This window comes from Bombina bombina, chromosome 5, assembly GCF_027579735.1.
Source record: "Bombina bombina isolate aBomBom1 chromosome 5, aBomBom1.pri, whole genome shotgun sequence".
Taxonomy (NCBI): Eukaryota; Metazoa; Chordata; class Amphibia; order Anura; family Bombinatoridae; genus Bombina; species Bombina bombina.
Window position 1 is genome coordinate 875,948,000 of NC_069503.1, and position 19,094 is coordinate 875,967,093.

General features: G+C 40.1%; 1 protein-coding gene across 1 annotated transcript in view; it reads right to left on the reverse strand.

Annotated features, from left to right (window-relative positions):
* Positions 1 to 19,094, reverse strand: part of PRKDC (protein kinase, DNA-activated, catalytic subunit) — a 2,064,551-nt gene that overhangs the window by 310,321 nt on the left and 1,735,136 nt on the right. The window contains 3 exon segments of the mRNA XM_053715028.1: positions 7,411 to 7,523; positions 7,525 to 7,623; positions 7,916 to 8,073. Coding sequence (XP_053571003.1) covers positions 7,411 to 7,523; positions 7,525 to 7,623; positions 7,916 to 8,073 — 370 coding nt within the window.

The window sequence follows — 19,094 nt, forward strand, 5'->3', positions numbered from 1 at the left end:
AACTCTAAGCCATCTCCGTGGAGATGTTGCCTGTACAACGGCAAAGAGAATGACTGGGGAAGGCGGAGCCTAGGAGGGATCATGTGACCAGCTTTGCTGGGCTCTTTGCCATTTCCTGTTGGGGAAGAGAATATCCCACAAGTAAGGATGACGCCGTGGACCGGACACACCTATGTTGGAGAAACTTAAATTATGCTTACCTGATAATTTTCTTTTCTTCAGATGGAAAGAGTCCACAGCTGCATTTATTACTTTTGGGAAATAAGAACCTGGCCACCAGGAGGAGGCAAAGACACCACAGCCAAAGGCTTAAATACTCCTCCCACTTCCCTCACCCCCCCAGTCATTCTGCCGAGGAACAAGGAACAGTAGAAGAAATACCAGGGTGAAAAGGTGCCAGAAGAATAAAAACTAAGAGACGCCCCACAGAAAAAATACGGGTGGGGAGCTGGCCCCCAGGCCAGTCCTAGAATCATAAGGTCCGGTAACATCCCACAGCGGGATCCCAAAAGAGAAAACGCCAAGTAAAACCCTCGACAACCGGAAAATCAGGACAAGACGCCCGGGCCCCACAAATGTTTGGATTAAACAAAATTCCAGGCACATAAATTCCCCGTCTGATATAAAAAAACAGACTTCCCAGGGAAAAATCCAGAATAACGAAAGATAACAAGAGCAAGAAGCCCTTGCAAGTCCTGACCCAAAGGGAAGAGACCACCCTTTGCAGGAGCCCAACACTCCAAAGAGCAAGGGCCATAAAAGGACACTAGAGCAAACAGGCATCCAAGCATCAACATAATTGAGCTTGAAAGGAGCGGCTAATCCCCCTTAAGGGACACAAGGCACTGCTCATTTTATCGAAAGGAGGAAAGGCTGAGTAGACCTTGTCGGGGATAGAACTAGCAACCCTCGATTTGCTACAGTACAGAGTAGCCACAAAGCATTAGAATGCTAAGCTAGCTGTCCAGCTAGACCCGAGCTCCAAACACCAGAGGAACAGAGAGGACAAGTCACCAGATAGAGCAACATCAACCCTCCACATCATCTCAGATTCGAAGACAGAGGACAGTAAAACATGGGTTTGGATGCCACCGGAATGGCAATACCTGAATCATATGAGTGGAAACCCACTAGGACCTCTTCTATCCCAAGAAGAAGATGCAGAGCATTCCCAACATCGAGGAAGGACCCCTAACCGGAGCCCAAAAATACCTCACTGTCTAAAATCCCGAAAAAACTAAATTTATGCTTACCTGATAAATTGATTTCTTCTATGGTAAGACGAGTCCACGGATTCATCCTTTACTTGTGGGATATAGTCCTCCTGCTAACAGGAAGTGGCAAAGAGTACCACAGCAGAGCTGTCTATATAGCTCCTCACTTAGCTCCACCCCCAAGTCATTCAACCGAAGGTACAGGAAGAAAAAGGAAAAACTACAAGGTGCAGAGGTGACTGAAGTTTAAATCAAAAAAATATAATCTATAAGTATAAGTCTTAAAATGACAGGGCGGGCCGTGGACTCGTCTTACCATAGAAGAAATCAATTTATCAGGTAAGCATAAATTTAGTTTTCTTTTATAAAGGTAAGATGAGTCCACGGATTAATCCTTTACTTGTGGGATACAATACCAAAGCTACAGGACACGGATGAACGGGAAGGACAAGACAGATGGTTAAACAGAAGGCACCACTGCTTGCAGAACCTTTCTCCCAAAAATAGCCTCCGAAGAAGCAAAGGTATCAAATTTGGAAAATTTGGAAAAGGTATGAAGCGAAGACCAAGTCGCAGCCTTAGAAATCTTTTCAACAGAAGCATCATTTTTAAAAGCCCATGTGGAAGCCACCGCTCTAGTAGAGTGAGCTGTAATTCTTTCAGGAGGCTGCTGTCCAGCAGTCTCGTATGCCAAACGGATGATGCTTTTCAGCCAAAAGGCAAGAGAGGTAGCCGTAGCTTTCTGACCTCTATGTTTTCCAGAATAGACAACAAACAAAGAAGATGTTTGACGGAAATCTTTGGTCGCTTGCAAGTAAAACTTTAAAGCACGAACCACGTCCCAGTTGTGCAATAGACGCTCCTTCTTAGAGGAAGGATTAGGACAGAGAGAAGGAACAACAATTTCCTGATTAATATTCTTATTAGTAACAACCTTAGGAAGGAATCCAGCTTTGGTACGCAAAACCACCTTATCAGCATGGAAAACAAGATAAGGCGAGTCACATTGCAATGCAGATAGTTCAGAAACTCTTCGAGCCAAAGAGATAGCAACTAAAAACAGAACTTTCCAAGATAGAAGCTTAATATCTATGGAATGCATAGGTTCAAACGGAACCCCTTGAAGAACCTTAAGAACTAAATTCAAACTCCATGGCGGAGCAACAGGTTTAAACACAGGCTTGATTCTAACTAAAGCCTGACAGAAAGACTGAACGTCTGGAACATCTGCCAGACGTTTGTGCAGTAGAATTGATAAAGCAGATATCTGTCCCTTTAAAGAACTAGCTGATAGCCCCTTCTCCAATCCTTCTTGGAGAAAGGACAAAATCCTAGGAATACCGATCTTACTCCATGAGTAGCCTTTGGATTTGCATCAATAAAGATATTTACTGCGCTTCCCCTGCAACCCAGGCAGCTTAGATAAAACCTCTGTGAGGGTAGAATTCATAACTGCGGCCATATCTTGCAGGGTGAAAGAATTAGATGCACTAGAAGTACTTGGCGTCGCTTGTGCGGGCGTTAACGGTTGTGACACTTGGGGAGAATTAGATGGCAAAACCTGATTCTCTTCTGAAAGAGAATGATCCTGTGACATACTTTTAGTAGCTAAAATATGGTCTTTACAATTTATTGACCTTTCAGTGCATGAGGGACACATTCTAAGTGGAGGTTCCACAATGGCTACTAAACATATTGAACATTGACTTTCCTCAATGTCAGACATGTTGAACAGGCTAGTAATGACTACAAACAAGCATGAAAACACTTTATTTAGTGAAAAAAATAACAATCTTAAAAAACGGTACTGCGCCTTTAAGAAAAAAAAAGCATACATGTTATGCAAAACAGCCTAAACATGCACCAATTTTTTCAAAATTTTTTATGTAGACACAATATAGGTAGTTAAGATTGCATAACAACATTTTTTAACAATAAACCCCTTAATTTGCAAATCGGATCGAAAATAGGCCCAGATCCGGAAAAAAACCCTTTCAGCACCTTGCCACAGCCCTGCTGTGGCCCTACCTGCCCTCAGGGAAAATGTGGGGTAAAAGTTTCAATTTGGCCCAAAACATACACCAGGGCCCTCAGGAGTTAGAGCTTGCTGATCAAACAAACTGCGCATCTTAGGCGCGAAAATAGGCCCCGCCCATCTCACTCGATGTCTCCACAGCCTTACAGAACCGCACCAGAGCGTTTATAACTAGCCATGTGGGTTCTGAGACCCAAAAGTTAAGCCATGTGTGCCCTTAATAAAGCTGCCCAAAACGTTATTGCCCACAAAAACGTTAAAGCACTCCCCAGTCAAAAAACTTTTGCTCCCAAACATTTGCAATTCAGTGTCAACCATATTTGTAATTGGCCCCATATGCAAGCTAAGTAATGCCCTTCTTTTAGCTCTAGGATTACTGCTTACCCCTACCCTCCTGGGTATAATGTCAGCCTTTCTGAAATACACAGTCTCTCCAGAAAAATATGACTGAACATACCTCATTGCTGCATAGCATGAAACCGTTCCTCACACTGAAGTTTCCTGTACTCCTCAGCCTCTGTGGGAAAAGCAATGGATCTTAGTTACAAATGCTAAGATCATCATCCTCCAGGCAGCAGTCTTCATCCATCTGCTGCCTGAGAGTAAATAGTACACACCGGTACCATTTAAAATAACAAACTCTTGCTTGAAGAAATTAAAAACTAATATTTTATCACCTCTTTCACTTTACCCTTCCTAGTACTTAAGAGTAGGCAAAGAGAATGACTGGGGGGTGGAGCTAAGGAGGAGCTATATAGACAGCTCTGCTGTGGTGCTCTTTGCCACTTCCTGTTAGCACTATATCCCACAAGTAAAGGATGAATCCGTGGACTTGTCTTACCTTTATAGAAGAAAGGAACAACCAAATCCCGAAGGGAATCCAAGTCCCCCGAAGGCGACCCATCCACAAGGAGAAACTGACAAATCAAGAGGTCTAAATGAAGAAGAGAAACACTAAAGGAACAAGTCCAAAAAAGACAATTTCCTAAAGCAACAACGCCGGCGGAAAAGAGGCACTAAATCCCTCTAATTTTCCCACCACGTGGGAAGTAATACTCTAGGTTCCAAGGGTATCGGAAGCAACAGAGAGTGACGCAGCAAAGTTCACTGACCCAGTCACCAGAGAAACGGCTATTTAGGACTGAAACAATCCCGAGAGCCGCACGGACCCGTAAGTCCTGCTTAGCTGAAACCTGTAAAACAAATAACAAGAAACATAATAATGTTAAGAGCACTCGGCACCCCCAACCTGACCAGCAAGGTATATTAGGTGCCACGTGTCTGAATAAAGCAGCGAGACAGAAGATCTGAACCCAAGCAGGACCAGCCGGCAACCAGGGTCATAACTGCCAAGCTGGCTAAATCTGCCCCTCAGAGAGGAAGAAAACAGAAAAACATGGGACTAACTTGTCCCAAACAACTTCCGTAGAAGCAAACAACGAGTATTGATCCCAGAGAGGTTCCCCGCAGTACAACATAGGATAAAAAATAAAAATTAAATTAATCCTAACCGGAAAAAATAAAACCTGAGGGTTAACGCCCAAGAAGAACAGAAAGATCCACAGGACCCAGCCTAATGGAAACCCTGTTCTTCCAACAAAACTGGGAAGGATCTCGATAACAAGACTTAAAGGAGAATACAGCCCACCCATGTCTAATGAGGTGAGCCATTCGAAGGAGGAGACTGATGAGTCTCGTACCCAAGAAGGATAGGATCCCCTAGCAGTCTCAAAAACATGTCTGAGTAAAACACTAAGGCGAGCCCGCCTGTAACGAAAGGCACAACACTCAGGCACAGTTACACCTGCAGGGAACTGTTTATAGCCCCTCCAGAGGCCGAAGGACCTGGGGCAAGTGGGCACGAGCACAATCGCGAACAAACCATCTGGACTTTGCAGACGCGCTAGCGCCAAAAGTATGTAAAAGCGAAAACGTGCCACAACCTCCAGGTGAAACAATCCACCCTCCAAGGAAGGAAAAACATAACTTGGGTTACCCGCATGTGTAGTAGTAGAAAACGGTAGGGAGAATCGCCTCCCGGGGGACAGGGCCCCCCGAGGCGGGATCACTCAGCAGTCTCTTGAATCCCCGAGCTCAAGGAACAAGGAACTCTATGTAGGCCTAAAGAACATAACCGACTGTCCTGAGTCAATGGGGCCAATTTGCATTCTTCACAGGACGAAGAATCTGAATTAGAATGTTGACCAATCTCAACATCAGTATCCTCCATAACTGGATCAAGTATACCAAAAATGGACTATATATAAAACAATTGTGAACGGCACCTGACACCCCACCATGGCTGGCGTACTCACCACCTAATTTGTACCAGACACTAGTGGACTAAATTTTTCCTTCGACACACAGTCAGGAATGTGGAAATGGAAGAACCAGAACGTAACACGCTTGGTCACAAGGTGAACCGTACAGTCCAACAAAAAGTGCGCCCAACCGTAAAGTTGCGTCACTTCAACAGGCCGTTATGTTCCTAAGCCACGAGCCCAGTAAACACTACACATAAGCAGATTGAATCACATAACAAACATGAATAAAAAAAAACCATGTTCAATAGTCCCCCTCAGGAGATATTAACCCTTGATTCCAAGACAATAAATGGGAGTCTCACTGAGACACTGTAGTTTTTCATGTGAGTTCGCAGAAACAAATGAGTTACAGTACATTCATGAAGAAGTAAAATGAAATGATCTTACCGGAATCTACGCCATGGAAAAGGAACACGGCCCTTCAAGTGTGACGGATAGTAGCCTTGCCTCGGCCATGGACTTGAGAGAAGAAAGCAGGCAGCGAAGCGAAGTTCGACAACGTCGATTGCTTGAGGAGCTGTTAACATGAGTTGGGATGGTTTCGCAGAAAGCCTCTTCCTGCATCTCCAGGCTCTAACTTTCATCCAAGCCCTCACTGAGAGGACTGACAGGATTACTTAAAACTACCCCATCCCGTGTAGAAGAGTACTACCCTCCATAAGAGGACAAATTCAATTCTGACACTTATCTGCCAACCTACTGGGATGAAAGGCCAAAGAATGACTGGGGGATGAGGGGAAGTGGGAGGAGTATTTAAGCCTTTGGCTTGGGTGTCTTTGCCTCCTCCTGGTGGCCAGGATCTTATTTCCCAAAAGAAGGAATGCAGCTGTGGACTCTTTCCATTTAACATTTTATTACCTTATCTCTTCAATACCCCACATGGGAGTGTAATTTCTTCTGCTGGCTGCATTTACACAGTTTATTTATAGCTTGGCCTAAGGCCAAACATTTTCAGAATAGGTGGGGATATTCACCGGTTCATACAAATATTTCAAACGCCAATATAAGGGTAAAGGAAAAATTGTAAACAAATTAATGCAATCCAGCAGGTAAAGTAGATAATTGGGAACAAATTTAAGGGGAGAATTTTTTTGAGTAAACTATTCCTTTAACACACCTCAAGGCCTATAATAGGAAGTTACCATAAGCAGCAGAAACTGCTTTCAGTAGACAATCCAGTGCTGTAAGCGTGCAGAGAATATAAATACTATAGAGTATAATGTAGAACAACAGGAGGCGGCTAGGGACCAGTCCTTGCGAACACCAGTGGCAGGCCTGTGACTAACTCTAATAGGGTGTTGTTGTCTGCCCACTACCCATGCTCCAAAGACATCCATCTGTCAACACTGTAGCACTCTGATGGAAAATTGAGTTTCAAATCAATGTGAGCACCCTTCTCACAAACACCTGGTGCACCTTCCTCCCTGCAAAAGGCAAAGACAAGACTAGTTTTCAGTAAGGTGGGAGGGGGTTTTATAGGCTCTGGGAATTGTAGGATCTTTGCTTCCTCACTAGTGGCCAGGAGAGTATAATTCCCAATGAGTAATGGATCATGGACTCTATGTGTGGTGCGTGGCCCCTCTCTTCTATCACAAATTAAATAAATACCTACATGATGTGCAGAGCTAAACAAAAGTTGTACAATAATAGGTAATTAAACTAAAATCATACAGAGACATAATTATATGAAAAGAGATGTTTTCTGCTCAATAGAGTTTACAGGTGTAGAAATTTGTTTGTTTAATAAGACAGTGATCCCATATCTGATACTAAAGTAAGAATTGAACCCTCCGTTATTGATTCCTGTAGTTACTTTTTCAGTAAAAAATGATGTTACCTGTCCACAAACTCCCTGTTTTTATGCCCAGAAACAGTATCTTCAAAGACATAGCTTTCCCCGCTGATCATGAATGCATAAACAATGGCCTGTGGATAATTATCAGCAATTTCCTTCAATGATGTGCTGCACAGCCAGAGATTCATTTTTATCAAGCATTGCCATCATCTGATTAATCCAGCCAATGAACTGCCAGCATGGAACAGAGCAAACCTGCAAAAGCACAACAGTTCATACTTATCAATTACAATATGGTCACTCACACATCTTAAAGTTACCATGACTTCATCACATTGTGGCTCATCATGTTAACCTAGGTATGTGCAATTTGCTTCTATGAACGAATGGCGAAGATATGCAATCCAGATCTCTGTGTATTGCATTTTTAAATAAATCCGGCTCCAAAAAGAGCCAAAGCTGCTACCCGCAGCCCATATTCGTATTCGTTTCTATTGTTTTACCAGTTACATTAAAGATTATTGCTAATTATAAAAGACTAACTGACCTCTTTTGCCATTAAATCCAGTGTTTCTGAAGGGTACTGCTCAATAATTTGAAGAAGCCGAGGAAATTTAAGCCTAGCATCCTTAGAATTCAGTTTTAAAGCTTTAATCATTTTTTCCACAACTATTTCTGGGAAGTCTTTGCAGTCAATTTTGTTAGCTGTCAGTAAAAAGGAGAAAAAGCAGATGCATTAATCAATACAATATATTACAGAGGGGTTGACCACAACCCTTTAGAAGGTTTTTAAAATTAATTATTTACAAAAATCTCCATAGACTATAATGGTGAATTTTATAGAAACATTAAATAAACTTTTCTAAAAGATTGTGACCGCATGCATTGTATTTTTGGATGACAGGATTTACAAAGGCTGATATTTGTATTTCTTTTGTTCAAGAGATATTGAGGTTTTACTATATCTACTATATGACATAATGGATATAATTTGTATCCTTTATACCAGTGTTTTTCAACCAGTGTGCCGTGGCACACTAGTGTGCCGTGAGAGATCCTAAGGTGTGCCACGGCAGACTGACAACAGTGTGACATATTTTTTAAACTTTGCTTGTTTTTTACTCCCAGTGCAGGGGTAGTTTGTAGGAGGCATGGCATAACAGCACAATACATACAGTATGTGTGTGTTTGTGTGTATGTGTATATATATATATGCTGTATTTGGCTACAATGTGTGATTTTTTTAAAATTTTTGGATGGTGGTGTGCCACAGGATTTTTTAATGTAAAAAAGTGTGCCACGGCAAAAAAAAGGTTAAAAATCACTGCTTTATACAACGCTCTTTCATTTTGTATTAACTATAACACTATAGGGTCTATCACATGGAATTTAGTAAGAACATATAAGTGAATTGTAGGTATTAAAAATTAACTTTGAGATCCTTGTGATGCCTACAGGCAGTGGAGGCTCCTCTATAGGAGCACAGGAGCACAGTCGCACTTGAACCCCTGAGAAGCCCTGAGAGAAAAACCACAAAAGCAAAAAACAAACAAAACCTTTTTGGCTAAATAAATATCATTTTTCCAATAGCACCCCTATTGCAAAATTATATTTATTCAGCCCAAAAGGTTCCAGTCCAATTTTGCCAAAAAAAACCCTTGCCGTTTTTACTTGCGGTGCGATAGATAGAAGTATAGGTTTCAAGCCCATAGCACATTTTTCTTAGTGCTTGTAGCACCGCCCCCAACCCAGCACCAAAACCTTCCTAACCTCACAGATTTAGCTGTGCGAGTGGGAGCCCCATGATGCCACAGTGAGGGAGGAAGAACCTGGTCGGTGAAAAGCCAGAAAGTGAGAGGAGAGGACAGGCAGTGGGCACATCTAGGGGTGAGTCAGATTACATATCATTCTTTCTATGGGACATAATTGCATACGTGTAATATGTGGAATTTGGTACACTGTGACGAGGGGAGAGAGAGAGAGACGAGGGGAGAGAGAGAGAGACGAGGGGAGAGAGAGACAAGAGGGGAGAGAGAGAGGAGAGAGAGAGAGACAAGAGGAGAGAGAGAGACAAGAGAAAATAGAGAGAGACAAGAGAAGAGGGAGAGAGACAGACAAGAGGAGAGAGAGAGACAAGAGGAGAGAGCGAGAGAGACAAGAGGAGAGAGCGAGAGAGACAAGAGGAGAGAGCGAGAGAGAGACAAGAGGAGAGAGCGAGAGAGAGACAAGAGGAGAGAGCAAGAGAGAGACAAGAGGAGAGAGCAAGAGAGAGACAAGAGGAGAGAGAGAGAGACAAGAGGAGAGAGCGAGAGACAAGAGGAGGGAGAGAGAGAGAAGAGGAGAGAGACAAGAGGAGAGAGAGATCTAAAAACTAATAACTAATTAGCTTTTATTCGTTTCACAAGCTCTATTTATATCATCCAGTAATTAAAATACTTGCTAGGTGGTATTTAACCCCAGTTCATGTATTGTGAACCCCCATTTTAATAACCCACGAGCCGCCACTGACTACAGGTATTTAATGTTTCCAGATTGGTTGCAGTAATAAAACTAAAAAACAAAACAAAAAAACAACACACCAAACAAAGTCTGTATCGTGTTATTTTATGGCACTTTGTTAAATATCTACATAATTGTAACTCTGCATTCACACAATATAGAAGGTGTACTTGCCGTAAATTAAGAGAAAAGTGGATAGATCTTTTTAGGAACCTCAAGATGTGTTCAAAGAGACATATTTGTTTTAATATGAATGTCGGAAAAAACAAGGATTGAGTCCTTATGGAGGTGCGCACATGTGACAAACAGAACACAATGGAAGGAAAACAGTCTCGGGGAAAGCAAGGTATTCCCCACCGCAGGTGACCCAATCTGACGGCAGCACTCCCAGAGAAAGGATGATGGTAGATATCTGTAGGGACAGAAGAAAAAAAGAGGCGCCTTATGGGACAGTATCGTGGTGTCGCTAGGGTGCAAGAAACGACGAGCAGCACACACAGATGGCAAGATACTCACAAGTGAGATGGCATATGCGTATGCCAAACTAGACAGGACGGAACCTTAGTCGTCCGCCAGACGGTCCAATAGGAAGAAGGCTCTAACACTCCAACGGTCCAATCCGCAACGGCGGAAGTATACCAACGTCAGAGACCCACAATGTTTGTGGGAAGATTAATGGCTCAGAGTCTTAGGTTTAAAAGGCAGGATACCGCACCCAACATAATTTCAGAATGATGGTCAGCGAGAGCGGGGGTATCATAGGAGAGAGTTTTATTTTAAAAAGGTTATTATTAAAACAGTTTAAAAATACAGCAACGCGTTTCTCGACCTTCCGGTCGTTTCATCAGGCTGATATTCAGATTGAAAACCCCGCTCTATTAAACATAATGATCAACCAATCACAGACCGGTCTGTTATCCACACCCATCGTGGAGCCAATCATAAATTGTGATTGGTATCTATAGTAACAGTTGCACCTGTTCTATAATCAAAGATGGAGAATGTGAAAACAACAATACCGACTGTGATCAGTGTATACAATAGACTTAGATTACATACAATAACCACAAGATGGGTAGTAAACACAGTGTCAGAAACCAGTTTAAATCACTATTATCAAATAGTTGACAATTATTGCTAGCATCAAAAAAGTGTTTAACTAAAAAATAAAACAAAATTGTGTCTGTATTTCTCATGTATACAAATTTACAATAAAAAATTAAAAAATATATATATGAAATAGATAGCCAGACATATAGAGGCAATATTATTCCACCATCTGTAAGTTTATGATGATCGTAATAAATTCTCGATCATACGGCGTAAAATAAATTAATATTCATAGACATATTGGTAATGTAATAGTATTTCGATAAAGAGACCATGTATTCTGATAGATGGGTATAATAAATTAATGTCCATATATGTTGATGGTGTAATGTATTTTAATAAATTGGTATCCATAAGTATATTATTAGTGTGATAGCCTCTACATATTTAAAGGGCGTGTGTCTTTTGACGGATAAATATCAGTGTGTGATCAAGTATATATCGTCTTATGTCTAAATTTAAATATAATTAACTTAATAGAAATTCTTAATGGTGCAACTAGTTCTATCTAATTGGTCCGAGACCATAAACGTCTACTCCAATAGGGACAAATAATTTGTACTGTAAAACCTCCATCAGACTCAGGCAGAGGGACTAAAGGATCAAACCTTTATGTGAAGGCCGCCAGATCGACACATAAATTGAGACCATCAGGATGCATGCTTTTCAGCAGATGGATCCAATAAGTCTCCCTCTGTCTGAGCCTAAAAAACCGATTATAAAGATGGGATTTAGGAATGAATTCTATGGGATTGACAGAGTAACAATTCAAATTTCCCCTATGTACATCGTTACAATGTCTTGATACACTATGGAGTCTATAATTATTCTTCATATTCCGATGGTGTTCGGACCATCTGGTACTAAGGCATCTACAAGTGCGCCCTACGTATTGTACCCCACAGACACATGTTAGTAGATAAACTACATAAGAGGAAGCACAAGATGCACGGCCAATGATGGTATAGGATTTGTGGGTGATACTAGACCTAAAAGTTTTCTGTCGATCACCAATGAAAATACACATCTTACAACGGGCTCGTCTGCATTTAAAAGACCCATGTTGTAAGGTATTTCTATTACTACCCGAAAAGGACTGTCTATGTTTGACAATCTTGCTCGGAGCCAGCATTGTTTTAAGGGTCGGTGCCCTTCTATAAACTATTCTAGGTTTGTCATCCAAAGTTCTTTTCAAAATAGGGTCTTTAAGTAGTATTTGCCAATGACGTGTAACAATCTCTCTAATTAGATTATGGTTAGAATTAAATTGGGTAATGAACAGCGGATCTTTATGAAAGGTGCTGTTATTTGCAGGTTCTAAACGAGCATTAGGCCCGGTAAAGTACAATTCCCTATTATCATTTTTGAGAGCCAAAAATGATAATAGGGAATTGTACTTTACCGGGCCTAATGCTCGTTTAGAACCTGCAAATAACAGCACCTTTCATAAAGATCCGCTGTTCATTACCCAATTTAATTCTAACCATAATCTAATTAGAGAGATTGTTACACGTCATTGGCAAATACTACTTAAAGACCCTATTTTGAAAAGAACTTTGGATGACAAACCTAGAATAGTTTATAGAAGGGCACCGACCCTTAAAACAATGCTGGCTCCGAGCAAGATTGTCAAACATAGACAGTCCTTTTCGGGTAGTAATAGAAATACCTTACAACATGGGTCTTTTAAATGCAGACGAGCCCGTTGTAAGATGTGTATTTTCATTGGTGATCGACAGAAAACTTTTAGGTCTAGTATCACCCACAAATCCTATACCATCATTGGCCGTGCATCTTGTGCTTCCTCTTATGTAGTTTATCTACTAACATGTGTCTGTGGGGTACAATACGTAGGGCGCACTTGTAGATGCCTTAGTACCAGATGGTCCGAACACCATCGGAATATGAAGAATAATTATAGACTCCATAGTGTATCAAGACATTGTAACGATGTACATAGGGGAAATTTGAATTGTTACTCTGTCAATCCCATAGAATTCATTCCTAAATCCCATCTTTATAATCGGTTTTTTAGGCTCAGACAGAGGGAGACTTATTGGATCCATCTGCTGAAAAGCATGCATCCTGATGGTCTCAATTTATGTGTCGATCTGGCGGCCTTCACATAAAGGTTTGATCCTTTAGTCCCTCTGCCTGAGTCTGATGGAGGTTTTACAGTACCAATTATTTGTCCCTATTGGAGTAGACGTTTATGGTCTCGGACCAATTAGATAGAACTAGTTGCACCATTAAGAATTTCTATTAAGTTAATTATATTTAAATTTAGACATAAGACGATATATACTTGATCACACACTGATATTTATCCGTCAAAAGACACACGCCCTTTAAATATGTAGAGGCTATCACACTAATAATATACTTATGGATACCAATTTATTAAAATACATTACACCATCAACATATATGGACATTAATTTATTATACCCATCTATCAGAATACATGGTCTCTTTATCGAAATACTATTACATTACCAATATGTCTATGAATATTAATTTATTTTACGCCGTATGATCGAGAATTTATTACGATCATCATAAACTTACAGATGGTGGAATAATATTGCCTCTATATGTCTGGCTATCTATTTCATATATATATTTTTTAATTTTTTATTGTAAATTTGTATACATGAGAAATACAGACACAATTTTGTTTTATTTTTTAGTTAAACACTTTTTTGATGCTAGCAATAATTGTCAACTATTTGATAATAGTGATTTAAACTGGTTTCTGACACTGTGTTTACTACCCATCTTGTGGTTATTGTATGTAATCTAAGTCTATTGTATACACTGATCACAGTCGGTATTGTTGTTTTCACATTCTCCATCTTTGATTATAGAACAGGTGCAACTGTTACTATAGATACCAATCACAATTTATGATTGGCTCCACGATGGGTGTGGATAACAGACCGGTCTGTGATTGGTTGATCATTATGTTTAATAGAGCGGGGTTTTCAATCTGAATATCAGCCTGATGAAACGACCGGAAGGTCGAGAAACGCGTTGCTGTATTTTAAACTGTTTTAATAATAACCTTTTTTAAAATAAAACTCTCTCCTATGATACCCCCGCTCTCGCTGACCATCATTCTGAAATTATGTTGGGTGCGGTATCCTGCCTTTTAAACCTAAGACTCTGAGCCATTAATCTTCCCACAAACATTGTGGGTCTCTGACGTTGGTATACTTCCGCCGTTGCGGATTGGACCGTTGGAGTGTTAGAGCCTTCTTCCTATTGGACCGTCTGGCGGACGACTAAGGTTCCGTCCTGTCTAGTTTGGCATACGCATATGCCATCTCACTTGTGAGTATCTTGCCATCTGTGTGTGCTGCTCGTCGTTTCTTGCACCCTAGCGACACCACGATACTGTCCCATAAGGCGCCTCTTTTTTTCTTCTGTCCCTACAGATATCTAACTTAATATGAATGTATTAATATTATTCAGAATCAGGCAATATAGAGTCTGCCGAACCAGTATCCAGCATTAGTTCAAGACACTGAGACCTTGTTGTAGATGTGGCAGAAACTTTAACAGTGCACATAATTTTTTCTGCAGCATATGTGAATACTGCTTCCATCAACACTTAAAACAGTAACATCTGCCACTTGAATTTCTTGTACTTGCTGCTTAAAGGGACATAAAACCCAAACTGTTTCTGTTTCTTTTTTTTATGATTCAGATACAGCATACAATTTTCAGTTTACTTCTATTATCAAATGTTCTTCTTTTCTGGTTATCCTTTGTTGAAAAGCAGGAATGTAAGCTCAGGAGTCTGCACGTGTCTGCAGTACTATATGGCAGCGGTTTTGCAACAATGTTAAATAATAGCAGGAGCACTATTCCTTGTCGCTTCCTATCCCTATCTCTTCAACAAAGAACAACATGAGGACAAAGCAAATTTGATAACAGAAGTAAATTGGAAACCTTTTTAAAATTGTATTCTCTATCTGAATAATGGAAGAAAAATGTTGGGTTCATGTCCTTTTAAACTTCTTACTATGGCATATCTTAGGAAAGTGTCCAGTCTTTTTACAATTGCAATGTTCTGCTTTTGCAGGACACCATGCATAATTTGTAACCACAATGAAAACACCTTTTATAAACTTTTATACTGTGTAAGAAGTGGTTGTTCACTTTCCTGCTGTGATTGTGTGTCTGTACGGGAGCTTTCTGTAAGGGATCCACACTTTGTGCCTCCTGTGCACAGGTTTATTATTTCGGCTTTTGACAGAGAAAACTCACTTTGTGTTTCAACAGTCATTGCTTTATGATCCTGTGCTATATCACATTTTTGTTATAAGCATTCTCTAATGCAAGACATATTTATTTTCTCAACAAGTTGATCTCTTATCATTACATCAGCCATATTTTGAAAGTCGCATAAAACAATTAGCTCAGCAATATGCTGGAGTGTTGATTCTGCAGGTTTCTGTTCATGTTGGCGGAATTTGTAGCGATTGGCTAGTACATTTACTTTTGGCACAAAATGTTTTTTATACAGTAATTTCAGTCTCATAGTTATTATCTGCTTTTTGAAGAATGGGTGTGGGAGTATTTAGAGGCAGAATGATGCCACAAAGTTGTGTCAATAACTCAGACGACTTTTGACCTTTGAAGTTACGAAAGGAACGAAAATTACTTTGACGCCCTTTAGGTCTGTTCTTCTTATCTTGTGGAAGAAAAGACCCTTTTCCACCCGTAATATCAGAAATTATTTCTGCCAGACCAGGCCCAAACAGGGTTTTACCCTTGTAAGGAAGTGCCAGAAGCTTGGACTTGGAGGTAACATCAGCTGATCAAGATTTTAGCGGGCTAAGACAGTGAAGCCAGACATCTTGGCTCCCAGTGTAATAATTTGCATGTTAGCATCAGAAAAAAATGAATTGGCTAGTTTGAGGACCTTAATCCTATCTTGGATCTCCTCTAACGGAGTTTCTACTAAAAATGATTCAGACAAGGCATCGCACCAATAAGATGCAGCACTAGCTACTGTGGCAATACAGACTGCAGGTTGCCATTGAAGACCCTGATGAACATACATCTTTTTCAAATAAGCCTACACCTTCTTGTCCATGGGATCCTTAAAGGGACAGTCTACACCAGAATTTTTATTGTATAAACACATAGATAATCCCTTTATTACCCATTCCCCAGTTCTGCATAACCAACAGAGTTATATTAATATGTTTTACCTCTGTGGTTACCTTGTATCTAAGCCTCTGCAGACTGCCCCCTTATCTCAGTGCTTTTGACAGACATGCAGTTTAGCCAATCAGTGCAGACTCCTAAATAACTCCACGGGAGTGAGCACAATGTTATCTATGTGACACACATGAACTAGTACTGTCTAAATGTGAAAAACTTTCAAAATGCTCTGAGATAAGAGGCAGTTTTCAGTGGTTTAGAAATCAGTTTGAGCCTAGCCAGGTTTAACTTTTAAAAAATTCCACCAAGGGAACAAAGCAAATTTAATGATAAAAATAAACTGGAAAGTTGTTTAAAATTGCATACCCTGTTGCTGATGTTTATATTCGGCTACCTAAATACATGAGGCAGGAGTGCTTCTTCATATACCCTCTGTATATGATCTCATCAACCATGTAGTAATTAGCTGTTAATGTTATATCGTTGATACCTGTATATGGCTATCTATGTTTTTGAGTTAAAGGATATTTCATATGTAACTCCCTTATAGTAAGATGTACACACTTAATATACCATTAAGGGGTATTTCTTGTCTATATAACTTGTTAGCATATTTTATATTTCAAAATAGACACTATCTCTCTCCCTTGCAAGAGGGAGAACACCTATATTCCTCACAAATACTAGATGATAAAGGGACTCAGCACTCATAGACCAGGCTACAGTACTACCACAGTTTACCTTGTTGCAACAACGTAATTACTACCCTACATCTCCATAACACCCTCTCCATCTCACTATAGTTAGTATTTCTATATCCTAGGGATAAACTTAAAAAGCAACATATTTGATTGGATTACATGGGCACACAGTACGTGCTTGTTGGCTTTTGTCCATACGTTATCCACACTATGTGGTGCTACAACTTAGCCATAACCCTTTATTTAAGTATTACATGGACTGTAAGTAACAAACCATTCCTCGGCTTCTATATTAGTTACATATACCGGGAAATATAACCTATGTATTTCACACCTACCCTCAAGCCTAAAAATTAGAGCAGAGGTCTGATTACCTATATTTTACTTTATGTTGGACACAATATTATTTAACCTCATCACTGTTTAGCTATTAGACTCAGGTTTCATGGTTCTCTACCTGCATACAGCCCCTCTTTACGGTGTCACCTATATTATATTTAATTGTGTAAGAATCTGGGCTTTTGATCAAACAACCTTACTATAGGACCCTTATAAGTTTTCTATCGCCTCAAGTCCTTAAGATATCTATGTTCTCCCTACATTTACTATAGCCCGCCCCCCCTAAATTCCCCCCCTAAACTAAAAGTGGCTCTTGCCCACTGATCTCCCCCCCCTCAAACCATACCACTACCTGTGTCTAACGATAAGTATCTTAGTTATATTATATTATTGAACCTATAGGTTCTCTCAATTAAGAGATGTCTAACTTCCCATACTCCTCAACTCTTCTAAACACTATTTGCCTCATCATTAGTATCCCTGAATACGTATACTTAATTTATTATCTACCTAGTTCTATATGGTAGTGGTTGGTCCACGGAAAAAAAAGAGGTCATTCCTACTCCAGCACAGGTTAATTTTTATAGTTTTCAAAACCTATTTGTCATTATCTACCATAAGTATTTGAACTGCACAATTGTTGTTTTCTGTACTAAGCTCTGACACTGTTTTGTATTCTGTACTTAACCTTTGTGGTTGGATCACTGTATGTTATCTTCTACTTTAACCTCAATAAAAAAATAATTTAAAAAAAAAAAAATAAAAAAAAAATTTGCATACCCTTTCTGAATCATACAAGTTTAATTTTGACTAGACTGTCCCTTTAAAGGAGAAGCTATCCTCTATAGGGATCGTAGTTCTCTTAGCCAGAGTAGAAATAGCTTCTTCTACTTAAGGCACCGTGCGCCATGAATCTTTAATGGAGTCAGAAACAGAAAACATCTTTTTAAAAACGTGAGACGGGGGAGAAAGGTATCCATGGCTTCTCCCATTCCTGTGAAATAATCTCGGTCACACAGTCTGGAACAGGAAACACTTCCACAGAGGAAGATTTTTTAGAAGAGTCAGAGTCGTCCAAAGTAGCCAATACCCCCTTTAACAGTACACAAAGGTGCTCAAGCTTAAATGTGAAGTTTACTTCTTCAGTATCAGATGAAGGAATTATACTGTCTGAATCTGAGATTTCATCCTCAGAGGCTACCGACAGACTTATGAGGGAGGGCATCCTGCGTAGCAGTAGGTGGAACAGAATCCTTACAATCTGAATGTCTAAATTTCCTCTTGCCTTTTCCCATCATAGGAAAAGCAGATAATGCAGCAGATACAACAAAAGATAACTATGCAGCAAAATCTGCAGGCAAATAAACTCCTCCAGGAGGCTGAGAGGAACTGCAGGGCACTGTATGTGACGCCATAGAGGCTTGGGACGTTTGAAGAGAAAGCTGTGGAATTGCCTGAACAGCATCATCCTGAGAGACAATGGACTCAGAGCGCAACAATTTATCTTTAAATTGAAGTGTTCTAGCTAAGCATGCAGCACATAATTGCATAGACAAAACATTTTGCGCCTCAAGGCATAACAAGCATTTGTCAAAAGACACAGAGTCTTGGTCCATGTCCATAATACTAAATAAAATATTCCCCAAATTGTAGAATTTTTTTTTAATACACTGTCACTTTAAAAAATGTCAATACCACAGCCGCTTAACATTATGCAAAAAAATTATTTATAATAATAAACCAATCAGGCCCCCTACACCTCAGACAAGCTGAAGTGCCTTACCGTAACACTTATACACAATTTAGCTGCCAGAAGTCTCTAAAAAACAATATAGTAGATCGACACTGAAGAGACTGATTTCCTCTAACAGCTCAAACAGTCTGTCAGTTAGCCTGTTCTAG